This window comes from Charadrius vociferus, unplaced genomic scaffold, assembly GCF_000708025.1.
Source record: "Charadrius vociferus isolate BGI_N301 unplaced genomic scaffold, ASM70802v2 scaffold603, whole genome shotgun sequence".
Classification (NCBI taxonomy): Eukaryota; Metazoa; Chordata; class Aves; order Charadriiformes; family Charadriidae; genus Charadrius; species Charadrius vociferus.
The window spans coordinates 179,696-192,889 of NW_009647426.1; the positions used below are offsets into that span (position 1 = coordinate 179,696).

A 13,194-nucleotide genomic window follows, 5' to 3' on the forward strand; every position below is an offset into this window, starting at 1 on the left:
AGCACCAAAGCAGAAAAAGGCCTCTAAGCAAAGTTTCTATCCAGTAAGAGTCTATCCATTCCATTAATTAGCCAATGTTTTACATTAATTTACTGAAATGCAAGACAATCTACTGGTGTATTGATTGCACTTATTTTACAGTGCAGCTCTTCTTGCAGTGGTATCCCCATTAGCATTGTAAAGATAGCTGGAATGGATAGATGTTATTGAAAATCTTTCATAAAAAGATGAAACACATTGAGCAATGAAAATATAATGTAAAACAACTTCCCTTTATTCGCATTTCCAGATCTTAGTCTTCATCATACAAATAATCTGCTGTGCAAAATAGTTTATAAAATACTAAAAAAAAGCTTTTATTGTAAAAAAATAAAGTTTCTAGATATACAGTTACTTTGCACTATCACAAATATTGTCCAGTATTTAACACTGAAATTTACTATCACAATACTCAAGTCATGTAAACCAATTATCCTACTGGTAAGAAAGCCACTACTGAAACTCAGGTTCACTAACGATTTGTTAAGTATTTTCCTCTTTTCATATCTACACCCTTACCCAGCTCCGATGACCCATACTTGAATTGCACCGATATCATTAAATTAGACATTGGGCTATCCTTTCCTCCATTATCAGGTAAAAAATACCAAGTTAAACAGTAAATTTAGTAAACTGTAAATTTTAGTAAATCCTGACAACACATGAGCTACACAGTGCAGGCACAGAACAACAAAGGTCCTCAAAACTAGATTTGAACTTTGCTGAGAAGCAGTGTAAAGGCAGCCTACACTGGGTTCTGGGCATGCGTATCTTGATTTCTACCAGTATCCAAGCTAGCTGGCTTTAAAAACTAGCTCTGACGTCTAAGCTGCAGTGCAATTGCGATCACTTCAGCGTGAAATGCCTCTAAGAAGTTTTGATACAGTCACCTGAGCCCTCATTGTTCCAATTCGCTTTCATTCTGCAAGGTCTTCATAGCTAGACCCCAGAGGGTCATGCTGGAGAAGAACGGTCCTTCATTATTCTTGTATGCAGCAGATGATGTTCGACTGCCTAGTGGATCACTGTCCAAGCTAACCATAGAGGAACGAATCATGGGAATATTATCAGACTGTAAGGGTTCTTCTGCAGAAGATACATCTGCATCTGCATAAGCATATGGTGGTGGTGGAGGAGTTTGCTGTGTCTGAGCTTTTGGGAGTTTAGCAGAATCTACATTCAGTTTCTGCTGGTTTGCTGAGTCATGGTGTTGAATCATTGATCGCAACTTACAGTACGAATCCGCAGAACTATCAAATTCAGTTGAATTTGCAGTTGGACGAATGGGAAATTTAACGGACACTGGTAACAATGTAACAGACATTTCTTGGCCAAAAGAGTCAGAACTCTGAGATTTGTCAAGGTCAGAAGTTTCAATCCCTTGAGTAAATTCATCTAGTGTGTTTGGACCTTCATCAGTAGCTTTACAATGCATTTTCTTGTGCCGCCGTAGAACAGCAGAGCGAGTGAAGCACTTGTTACAAGTTTCACAGGTATAGGGTTTTTCTCCTGTATGAGTCCTCACGTGTCTACGCAGGTCACCAGAGCCTGCAAAACATTTCCCTCCAAGACAGAAGTGATAGATTAAGATTGCGTTCTTAACAGAAGTGCATAAACATGTTTTCATTGGAGAAAATATCAAGTGATAAGGTATGGTACGTCCCAATCATGGTACTTTGTTTGAACCTGTTCTACATAAACAAATTCCATCTATTTTTACATTCAATGACTTGTTTCTTCTTCTTGATCTCGTTTTCTAACTTGTGCTTCCCAGTGCTTTCGTTTTTGTCTCCAGAGACAGGAATATCCATTAGTCTTTGAAAGATGTGAGTGCTCTCAGTTTGTATCCATCTTCATGGAGGGGAAAAAAAAATTAAATAATCAATTTTATTTGTCTGTCTGGAAAAACAGTATGCTGATAAGCTTCCAAATATATTCTTCCAGTGAGAACTGGATCATAGAAAGTAATGGTTTGTTCATTACCAAGAAAATATTCTTAAAGTGCTGACAAAGTTACCTTTTTTTAACTTTGAGCTAATGCAATGCAGCAGTCCATTTTTTATATTCTAGCCAGAGAATGTGTCAAAACTGTAATTTTTATTGCTGCAAATATTAGAATACAATGAAATATTCAACTGTTTGCCTATTTTCAGAATCACAGGCTCAAATAAGCTCAATTACCATACTACAAAGAAGAAAGTATCTGAGGCTGAACCAAGGCAAAGTGTAGAAGAACAAGCAGAACAAGAGAGCATTAATGTCCAGAATTGCTACATGATTCAGACACCTCACACTCTTTAGGATAATAGAAATAAGCTGGTACCTATTTGTGATTTTATCCCATTTTACCTAGTTTAAAAATTATTTTATTTTGTGTGGACAGATACCAACTAAAATGAACTGTGTTATCTGAAAGCCCCATAAAACTGCAGTCTCAATTTGCAGCAGCATCTTTTTCATTCTACTGCCCAGATTTCTCTTCAGAAAAGCCATTAAACAGTAACAGTAACATTACAAATTACTGATATAATGCATGTGGTTTTTTTGCATAATGTGAATGATTTCTTAATGTTTGATCAGATCTTCTTTGCACAATTTTTGCCTTCTCAGTATAAGATGACATGGCTAAAATGAAAAAAAAAGAAATTGGAAGACCACTACAAGACAAGATGAAAATAAGCCTATATTAATGACAGCAACACAACTGTTTGTTTATACTTTCATATCCTGCATGTGTATATTTCCTCCCTCTGATGCAAGGCTCCCTGATAAAATTATCTTTTCTTGTGCCTCAAGACATTACAAATAAAACATACTGCAGCTGGACATTATCATATGGAGCTACTCTCATCCAAACCTGATTCCTCAGAATGTGGATGAAATTATACCAAAATAACACTTAAGGACAGAAAAGTAACTGTATGCAGGATACTAAGTAACAGATTAGATAAGGATAGACAAAGCCATTTCTATATAACTTTCTATATAACTATGTTATACAAGGATGAAGCATTGATCAAAGAGCCATTTTCAGACCACCTGGAAGTATGAGCTATCTAGCAGATTTTGAAAACGGGTGTTCTCTGGCATGAAGCGTTGACCAAGTTTTCATTTTATTCCACAGGTTGAAGCAAAGCAGCAAAAGCTTGTTATTATCAAACTCTACGGATGAATGCAGTTAAATCCGAACAGTATTCAATTGGAAAAATAAAAAGAAGGAAAAAAATAAAAATTCCATTGATAGCCAAGTGATGGCAAACCTAGCTTTCCATCAGAAAGGACCATACTGAAAATAAATCAATTTTTGAAGCAGCTAGTATTGGTACTTCACTAGCAAACGCATACACATCCAATATTGATTCCTCTTATTTCCTTTCTCTATTCTTCAATTGAAATTCACTTTTGAACTTATTTACAACAGCTAAAGAAGTTTAATACACCAAATGAAAGACTATAAAGTATGCAAGACAAGATTTTGTGAAAAACTTTCACAACATAGTATTTCAATTTAAAATCATTTTGGTTAATTGTTATTCTGCCAACATAGGAACTTTTACCTATCATTTAAAAAACAAAGACACAACCAAGCTACGCACAGTAAATCTTACCACATGCTGAACAACTGTATGGTCTCTCTCCGGTATGCCTAATTCTGTGCTTTACTAATTTTCGTTGCATGTTGAATGACTTCCCACATTCATCACAGGTGAATACTTTATCTGCTGTATGGGTCTTTTTGTGCTCCTTTAAATTACTAAAGTTACTGAATCCTAGAAAAATATGACAGACACTGAGATTAAAATGACTCCTCACATTTCAGTCAAAAAACCTCAGAGGCAGAAACTTTGGTTCTTACATACCTCTGCCACAGATATCACACAGATGAGGCTTTTCTCCAGAATGAATAATAATATGACGCTGAACATCACCAGAAGCAGCAAATCTGTAACAGAATACAGAAACCCAATTACTGTCTTCATAAGCCACTTATTCACCTAAAATGAGTATCATGTGGAAATCAACTATAATGAATGCATGATGTTCTGAATAAAGATTAAAATCGCAAACGTAGATACCTAAATGGATGTATTTAAGAAAAAACATTTTGAAGCTGACTATGTCCAATTAAATTTATGCTAGAAAAAGAACCCCAAAAAAACCCTTTCACCATTAATGTTACTGGCTCAGTCTGCATTTAACTTAGCTTAAGTATGAATGCTACTCCTAAATTAGTGTATTTTCCATCACCTGTTAGCAGAAGGCAGAAATATTTAATACTTTGCTTAAATTCATCAGGTTTCCCATACTTCATAATTTCCATAAAATGTAACAAAAATATGACCAAATAATGAAAAAAAATGTACAGGAAAGGTACAAAACCGTATGATTTACTGTGACTCCCACTGTTCAAAAGACACACAACAGTATATCCTTAACTAAAGATACTAATGTACAAAAAATTAAGGAAGACCACAGACTATGTATGTGGTGACATGTTTATCTTGTTATTGAGACTTGCAACAAGACACCCACAAACATTTATGTATTTTAATCCCACCAGTACACATTTAAACCCAATGTCTTTTATACAAAATTGAGCAGCGTGCTGCTTTAGCTCTTGGCCCGTAGTTTATCAGGAAGATTAAAGAAAACACGAACAAGTTTTATCATGTTAACTTTACTAAGATGAACAATTCTACTCACCTCTTCCCACAGATTTCACAAATGTATGGCTTTTCACCAGAATGTCGACGTAAATGTGTCTGGAGATTACCTGCCTGAAGGGATAGTAATTTAAACATTTAAATTCAGCTAGCCCATTGTTGTGTACAGACAAAAAGACAATGATGGGAACTATGAGACTGGCTTTTTATTCCTAATTCTAAGGCAGTAAAGACTATAAAGCGTGTAGGAACTCAAGCATTCTTATCTAGTAAAGACAGACTACCATGTACTTCAAGATCAAATTGCTTCTGTATGCAATTATATATTGATAAGAACAGGAAAAAAAAAAAAAGGCTGGAATCAAATGCTACAGAAAAAAACAGACCTATAGTTGAAAACAGATCCAATTATAAATGAAAATTACAATATCTAGATTTCAGTGAAGAAGAAAACTTACTAGTAATATGGCTTATGTTAGTTTAATTTTCCCTGTCCTACAAATAAAATATTATTACATCAGGATGTCTGATTTCACCTACCAGGAGGTTAAAAAGAAAAGAATAGGATAAATATTTTTAAATCCATAAAATACTCAGAGCCAAGTGCTCCAAACCTATAAATATTTCCTCATATCAGAAGAAAATGGAACAGGAAATACAGAAATGAACACACGCGATTACTGGTAACTAATTTTTATTATGTATCTTTCCTCTCCCAATCCTGTAAAAATCTAGCAGACAAACCAGATAAATGACCAGACAATACCATCTTACTCATCCTAACTATTTTTTTTTTTTTCTCAAGTCAGTGGTGCTTCTGAATGGCTAATCCACTGAGAGTCCAGTTCTCAAAGCACAAGACACAGCTAGTCTGGATAGAAGAGCTGCAGATGTTCCATAAGTTGTGCATACTTCCACAGTCAGTTTTTAACCCTTCCGTTCTCTTTGCTGGATAGCTGCCTGGTTTTATCTAAGTACACTAAAGGAACATTAAGTCCCTTCAACCAGGAAAGAAAACTGGGGATGCAAAGATTATCATGTTCTCCTTAGTCATAGTAAGACAAAAAAATAAGACCCGTCAGTAATTTCTTCCACCTCCTCTGGATAATAAATTACCTGTGATGATCAATCACTGTAATCACATCTTATATTATACCAGACCTAAAGTATTGCAGACATACAAAGAGATATGGAAGAAAATATTAACTGGATCACTGTTGGAACCCTGAGATAGCTATCCCCTGTAAAGTTTTTCAGATGACAGTATTGCTGAAGCACTGTTCTCTCAGGCCAAACTTTATAATACTGAAATCTATTCAGAGAGAGGCATTAGGCACCTATTTCTGATGAAGGAGAAGCCTAAACTGACTTCTCCATGAAGCAATTTGTGCTTTGCAAAGACAAGTTTTACGCAGAGGTGCATTTGAGAGAAACATAGAAGAGCCAGAACCTTTACCTCTGTCACGTCACAAAACAAACCGTATCATAGGAATTTGAAAGTTACTCTGAGTAAGGACAGAGGGTGAATCTGAAGTGCAACAATTACTCTGAGATAGTTCCCATACAGGCATTTTTAGCCAGAATTAAAACATTTTACAGAGAATAGCAAGTAGATCCATTTCTTTATTACAAGCCTATGTCAATCCTTCCTAATGAGGGCAAAAGCTTGTTATTAACTGTGCTGAGATAAAAAAAGGTAAAACCATCAGTAACTCGTAGTCTTGCTAAGCTTTTAAGGTGGTACACAACCTTGATTAAGGCATAATATGCCATCCCAACGAAAAAGAAATGCTCAGAAGAATCCCCTTACTACTCTAGGTTGCATACTACTCCTCACAAATCTGGAGACTAGAGAGATACGCTAGACTTAGTCCATTTGTATCTGGCATGCTTTTCAAGTGAAGGAACTAATGCACGTGGTCCCCCAAAAGAAGCTCTGCCAAAGGAAGTAGTCAGGAGGTAAAACGTGATATCCTGGATCACCAGTCAGAGAAGGACCACATGGCAACAGGCTGTGTACTAGTAATAAGGGAAGAAGAAGGCTTGGAAGTACAAAAGGATCCTTTTTCTCCAAAAATCAAAGACATTTATTTGTTCCAGACTATGAGTTCCTGTGTCAATTTTCCCCTGCTTTCTTCATTTTTTGCTTCACATTCCAAAACACGCAACATCAGTTACATTCAGCATAAGAAGACATATGACCAGACGCAACAACTGCACTGTCTCAAAAGTACAGAACATGAGGCTTAAATAAGAAAAGTGTTGCTATTTCTGTGCCTGAAGACTGAGAAGATCAAGAACAAGATCAGAGATGGTCTTTTAAGCAGAAAGTAGACAGCAGTTATCCTTCCATCTTACTTTCTGGTAGGTGGAGTCTTACTTATTTGCACAATTCAAAAGAAGTATGCAAGTTCCCTTTCATGACCAGAGAAAGAACTGCAGCACACAAGCTGAATGCTATGGCTCGTATTCTGGACTTGTAGGTATTGTCCATCAATATGCATCTACCTATACCTTCAGGCAAGTCAGGCAACGGGGAGGGAAGAGAAGGGGAGGGAAACTGTTTAAGAGCATTTAATTAAAAAGCAGAAATTTCCAGGTTTGTTGGGCTTTTTGTTTGTTTTTATTAAAGAGGAGCAATGCATGTTGCATGAGTTGTCTGTCATGCCTGTCATACACTCTGAATGTGTGAAGCTTTTTTATCCCCTCTTCCCCCACAGTAATGGTACAGAAAACCACACCATTTGTCAAAAGTACTTTTAATGGAATTTGGAAATATCCACTTTTTTCTTTTAATAACTAGAAATTCAGCCATCAATATGAATGAAAATGCACTTTCTTTGCCTAATAAGCAGACCAAGTTTTGCTAAAATGGCTTGATAAGCATGATGAAGCAGTATTGCTCTCTGGATGCAGCGTTATATTCATATTTAGTAACAGTGGAGGATGCAACTGCATCAGATTCATGGCTCAAAGAAGTCCCACTGGTGGACTACAAAACTGGAACAAGAGAAGTACAAGCACTGGTGGGTGGGTAGACAAAGACCACAGAATTCTAATCCTTAAGCCGTTAGGAAGACCAAAGTTATTCAACAATAATTATTATTTAATCAGTATAAAATTATGCACCTGTCTATTGTCTCCTGTACTTAGGTGCACATATTCAAACCAAGAAAATAGAAAAGAAATAGACATTTTGGAAACATGAGACAACTAGGCACCAAATTTGTAGAAATACAAATGAATTGTTGTATCCAGAATAGTAAGCAAGCATCGGAGGGCAAATTAAGACAGCTAAAGCCTAGGCCCCATACGTAGGTAGGGAATTTCACGTGAATTTTTTTTTAAATCCTAGCTGAGTTTTGTCACTTCAGACAGATTGTGCTGTTATTCATAGAAGGAAACTGACTCAAAAAAATCTGCTTAATAATTTATGCCATTTAGGAAGATGAAACACTATTGTGAATACAACATTATATAAAATTCTAACCTGTATTTTTTTCAGACACTGTAAAAATGCTATTCACAACATATCCCTAAGCATAAGACAAAAGCACAATCTGAGAGTGAATGTTCTCTGTATTTCAAATATAATTGTGGCTCTATATAGTTAAGCATTCATTTGAAGATAAAATACATAACACATCTACTGAGAGCAGACAAAATCAAAGTTACAAAACGTATCAAAGAAATCTAAAACATTTAACATGTTATTTTCAAATAAGACATTTGTATATTTTATCCCTAAAGTCAAGTCTGTCTTTGAACAAAAAATAGGTAATCTATAGACCTAAAACTAAATTAATTTTCAAGTGTAAGTACCATAATATAAAATATTCCCACCTGTGAGAAGTGTTTCCCACAAATGTTACATTCAAAAGGTTTCTCACCTAAAAGGAGAAGAAAAAACACAGAATTTCTAATAGCTGCAATAAAATACGAATGGTTTAATTTGGTATGCTTCCTTTCAAAACATGTAATGTAAGACTAAAAATATTCCCAAAAGGACACTTACCCATATATTTAAGGGGAAATTCAAGAGGGAAGTACAGCATTTACCATTAAGCTTGTAAGGCAGACTTGCTCAGAAACAGAATTTATCTTTCAAAACAAGCAGGTAGAAGAGTTTTGATATGAATAGGAGTATTTTTAAAATTTTTTTTTAATATTTTTTTTCCCAAATGAATGGGGTACCATACCTCCAGGAAGAACAGAATAGATGACAAGGTCCTACAACAACAGCAGCAGCAGCAGCTATGGGAAGTGCACCAGTTTTTCCACTTGTACACACAAAGGCCCACTCTTAAAAAGAATAAGGAATGCAAAGAAGCTAATCTGGGAGGATTCTGTTTTTCCTGTTCAATGTCTACCATACATCTCTGATCAGCACGTAGCTATTCGCTTCCAGCAACATACATTTACCTTCAATTTCTCATCCTATATAAGAGTATCTGATAAGTAACCCAAGTATTTTCCTCCAAAATTCTGAATTTATACGTATGAAACTGGTATTCTTTAATCTCTAAAAACATATAAGCAGCTTTAGTAAAAAACTAGTGCAGCCCATTTTAGCTTTTCAAAATAACTCGACTTTCAATCTAGAATGCAACTGCACAATACTTCAATTCTCTAGCTGTCAATTTGAGACAAGTATCTTTTTCTAATCACTTTTGCTCCTCTACAGTATTTTATAAAGGTATTTTTTTCTGCTGCTTAGTTCTTGGTTTCCTAGTTTTTACACTGTTGACAAAAATCTCTGTGCATCTTCTGGAATTTTTAAAACAATAATAATGCTCAAATATCACTGAAATCAATGACAGTCAAACTTCTAATGATATTTTCATGAGTCTAATTGTACACTAAAATGACATATATAATATGGTCCACAGGTACAGGGAAACAAAATTAGTGTAAATCCTTGTGATTTTGAATGCAAATATTCCCAGAAGGAAAAAGAGATCTTACACGGTGTTTCATCTTGGTGCCAATTCAAAATCTGTCTAAAGATTTTTATTTACTTATTTTAATTATAATTTTCCTGATTTTATAGAACACCTCTTGGCTATTTGTAGCCTTCTCTTCCAGCAAGTATTCTCTAGCTCAGTTTTCTTCCTCCATCCATGGAAATATCGAGCAACAGGTGTTGAGGTTCCATTTTCCTTCCCTGCTGCCAAATACAGGTGATGTTTTTTCAATATATTTCAGGATCAAGGACTAAATGCAGCTCTCGGATTTTTAAAGCACAGAGTAAACATACACAGTTATGTGGCTTCACAGATAGCAATCTTGCAGTTAGTCTGAAAATTTGAGGCTGTACCTACTTTTTCTACTTAATGAAGAATGGAAATCTTACAGCAGTTTCAAGAAAGGTTTATTCAATTAAAGATAAAAATTAAGAAACCAATAATTCAACTATAAAGAGCACTGAGGCTTGATTTCATTACGGCTCTAAATTTGCAAAACACTAAAAATTCTGGTACTAACAACACAAATATAAATAAAACCAACAGAGAGCCAGATCTGTGGCAACTGGGAAGGCTTCTGACAACTGTAAAAGCATCAAGGTAATTTGAAATGGAGGAAAATAACACTAGTAGCAATTTCTGCAAAAATTACCTACAAAAAAAAAAAAGTTACTGTTGACACAAAGACTATTATCTGAACAGAAATACACCCTGAAATAACTAGAGGGAATTAGAGGCTCAAATTTCTCAAAACTAGTGTTGTAGGCTGCATGCAGCCTCATTATAACTGTATTGATGTAAAAAGAGTGAGAGTTTTTTCCCCCCACGATAAAGATAAAACAAAAAAAGTTTTGTTTGAAAAGAAAGATCAGATTAGTTTTTGGAGAACAATTCTACACCTGCATAAAACTCCAAACCACCAGGCATATCAAATAGCCTACTCCAAGAATGAATTCTAGCAGAAATACTACATTACTCAGTTTTGTGGCATCCCTCAGGTAAAGTGAGGCTAATTGCTTCCTAGGGCATATTAATAAGAGTGCAGCTGGTAAGCTGTAGATGATTCTTCCCTACCTATCACTGGTGAGACCATATCTGGAGCCTTAAGAGAAGGCAAACAAGAAATCATACTGCTGTCTACATGTAATGGGAAGACAGATAAAATCACAGAATGGTTTAGGTTGGAAAGGACCTTGAAGATCATCGAGTTCCAACTTCCCTGCCATGGGCAGGGACACCTCCGACTGAACTACTATTACCTCCGATACTGAACTACAATTAAGTCAATGCTTAAACAAACATCCAGGGGACTTCACTTTTGAACCCTTGGACTGCCTTGTGTTTTCTATCTTCTGTTGCATCGTTCTTGTTCAACACTCTGCAAGAAGAGATGAAGATAAAGCACACAGCAGTGGGATCAAAGCACTGGTGTGTCACCTCCAGAGAAGAAAGGCATAAAGGCAGAAGCGGTGTTCCTGAAGAGATCACAAAGGCGAGGAGCAGGACCCACTAAGGCATGGAAGGCTGGCAACTTGCTCAAGCAAAGCTCAGAATAAGAGTTGAGGATCAACAGTGCCAGTGTAACTCTGCTCCTGTTGTTTTCCATCCTACCAAGAGTTCTTTCCATGGGCATGTGGGGTATGATATGTTTCCTGCAAATATTTTTCAAAAAAATCAAAACACTGGATGCTCCTGGATAGGTAAGGGCTGTATAGAAGAGACATATTTGCTTCCTTTTTTTCAGACAGGTCAATCTAATAAAAAATGAATTCTAACATTCAGACAAGTCAAAATTGATCTTAAAATCAACACAATAAGCTCTATTTAGAGATTCCTTTAAATATCTGCTAGCAATACAATTAAAACAGCTAGACAACCCTATACAATGACTTGTGTTGAACATAATACGCCTGTCCTTCACGTAGACAATGCAGCAATGCAACCATGTTAACCTGTAAATTCTCTGGCAGTTCCTAGTGTTCAGGGACAGAGAATTTCACATGTGCTTCTTCTCAACAACCAGGCCTCCACAGCACTTACATGTTGAAAGTTTTCATTTATGGGTTAAAAACTGGCTTGCCATTGCTCTTCAGCAAAACCAGATTTAGAGGCATTTCAGTAAGAACTGTAATACTTAAATGCTTGCTGACCCTTTTGCTCCTTTCTAGAAAATGAATGTTTTTAAATAAAATTCATTAGCTAGAAATTTGCTATGCTTTCTGAAGTGGCAGATGAATGGAAATGGCTTTTAGCATACACTCACATTACTTAACTACCAGGGACATGGCAGTGTTTTGGCAGTGTTAGGTTGATGGTTGGAACTGATGATCTTAAAGGTCCCTTCCAACCTAGACAATTCTATGATTCTATACCTAATATTAATGATATAGATATGCCCTGTACCTTCAGCTACAGATCCTTCCTATATTAACATACTACTCACTATTCACCGCAATTTTCTAAGTATTCTTTTTGCACCAGTTGGATACTTAAAACCAAATTAACATGACCCAAAAATAACAGGCAAGCAGACAGGCATATCTAGTCATATTCTTGCCTCTGTTTTTCCATCCTTTTTTGATGTGCTTATTACTTGTTAAACTTACGCTCTTACACTTTGTCAGTTTAGCACATCTGCAAAAGAATGTTAATGCCACATTAATTAACATTCATGTCTGGAATTTTTTTAAAACTATTGGAACAACATAGTGTACGAAAAGCAGCACGGAATTCCTGAATCCTACGTATACTCAGAATAGCAGAGAAGCACAGCAACAAAAAAAAAACAAATCTAGGATCGCTTTTCTTACACAATGTATAAAGCTAGTTCATATCAGGAACATGAAACAACATCTACCAGAGCTTAAGTGGAATGGAAGCATCTGTAAATACACAGACCTTAAATAAGAACAAAGAAATGAATTGCAACATACATAAATACCCTTGCAAAGCTACTACAACCCTTTTTCTCTCTTCCCATTTCCTACTCCTGTAAGCATTTGCTGGCCATGCTGCGGCTAAAGAAAATATCACTCATATCTGGGGCTATAGTCTCCCTCTTCTAGAAAGCTTAGTACCCAGTGCACTCCGCTGACCTTTATGTTACAATACATTAGAAGAGGTAAACTAGACTTTGAAGCTCATGTTTTAAATGGTTGAGCAGACTTTGAAACGTGCAATAACTAAGTCTATCACTTAGGCAACACCCTCTTAAAAAACCCCAAGTAGTCTGATGGGCACCAGAACTCACAAAATCCAGATTCCTTCCAATGATTAAGATGTCTAAGGAAGGACAAATTCTAAAAGGTTTCTCACAGCTGGGATCTCTCTTTCACATAGATTCTCTAGCACAAACTCACATGTTAGCAACTTCAGAGTCTCTCCCTCAGCTGGGACTTCTCTAGGTGCTGTAGCTTCTACCTGATCACCTATTTTCGTGAAATTTCTTAAGATATTAAAACATACCTGATGATGTCAGCTCAAATCAGATTATAGATTAAAAAATATACAAGGCAAGGAGAAGATCT

The 13,194-nt window shown here is 36.0% G+C and overlaps 1 protein-coding gene across 1 annotated transcript in view; it reads right to left on the minus strand.

The window, feature by feature from the left end:
- Positions 1-904: 904 nt before the first annotated feature.
- Positions 905-13,194, minus strand: part of ZBTB49 (zinc finger and BTB domain containing 49) — a 16,901-nt gene continuing 4,611 nt past the window's right edge. Inside the window, exons 3-7 of the mRNA XM_009880533.1 lie at positions 8,547-8,593; positions 4,744-4,817; positions 3,900-3,982; positions 3,648-3,809; positions 905-1,602 (exon numbers count right to left, since the gene is read on the minus strand). Coding sequence (XP_009878835.1) covers positions 938-1,602; positions 3,648-3,809; positions 3,900-3,982; positions 4,744-4,817; positions 8,547-8,593 — 1,031 coding nt within the window. The 3' untranslated portion in view covers positions 905-937. The remainder of the gene's footprint in view (positions 1,603-3,647; positions 3,810-3,899; positions 3,983-4,743; positions 4,818-8,546; positions 8,594-13,194) is intronic.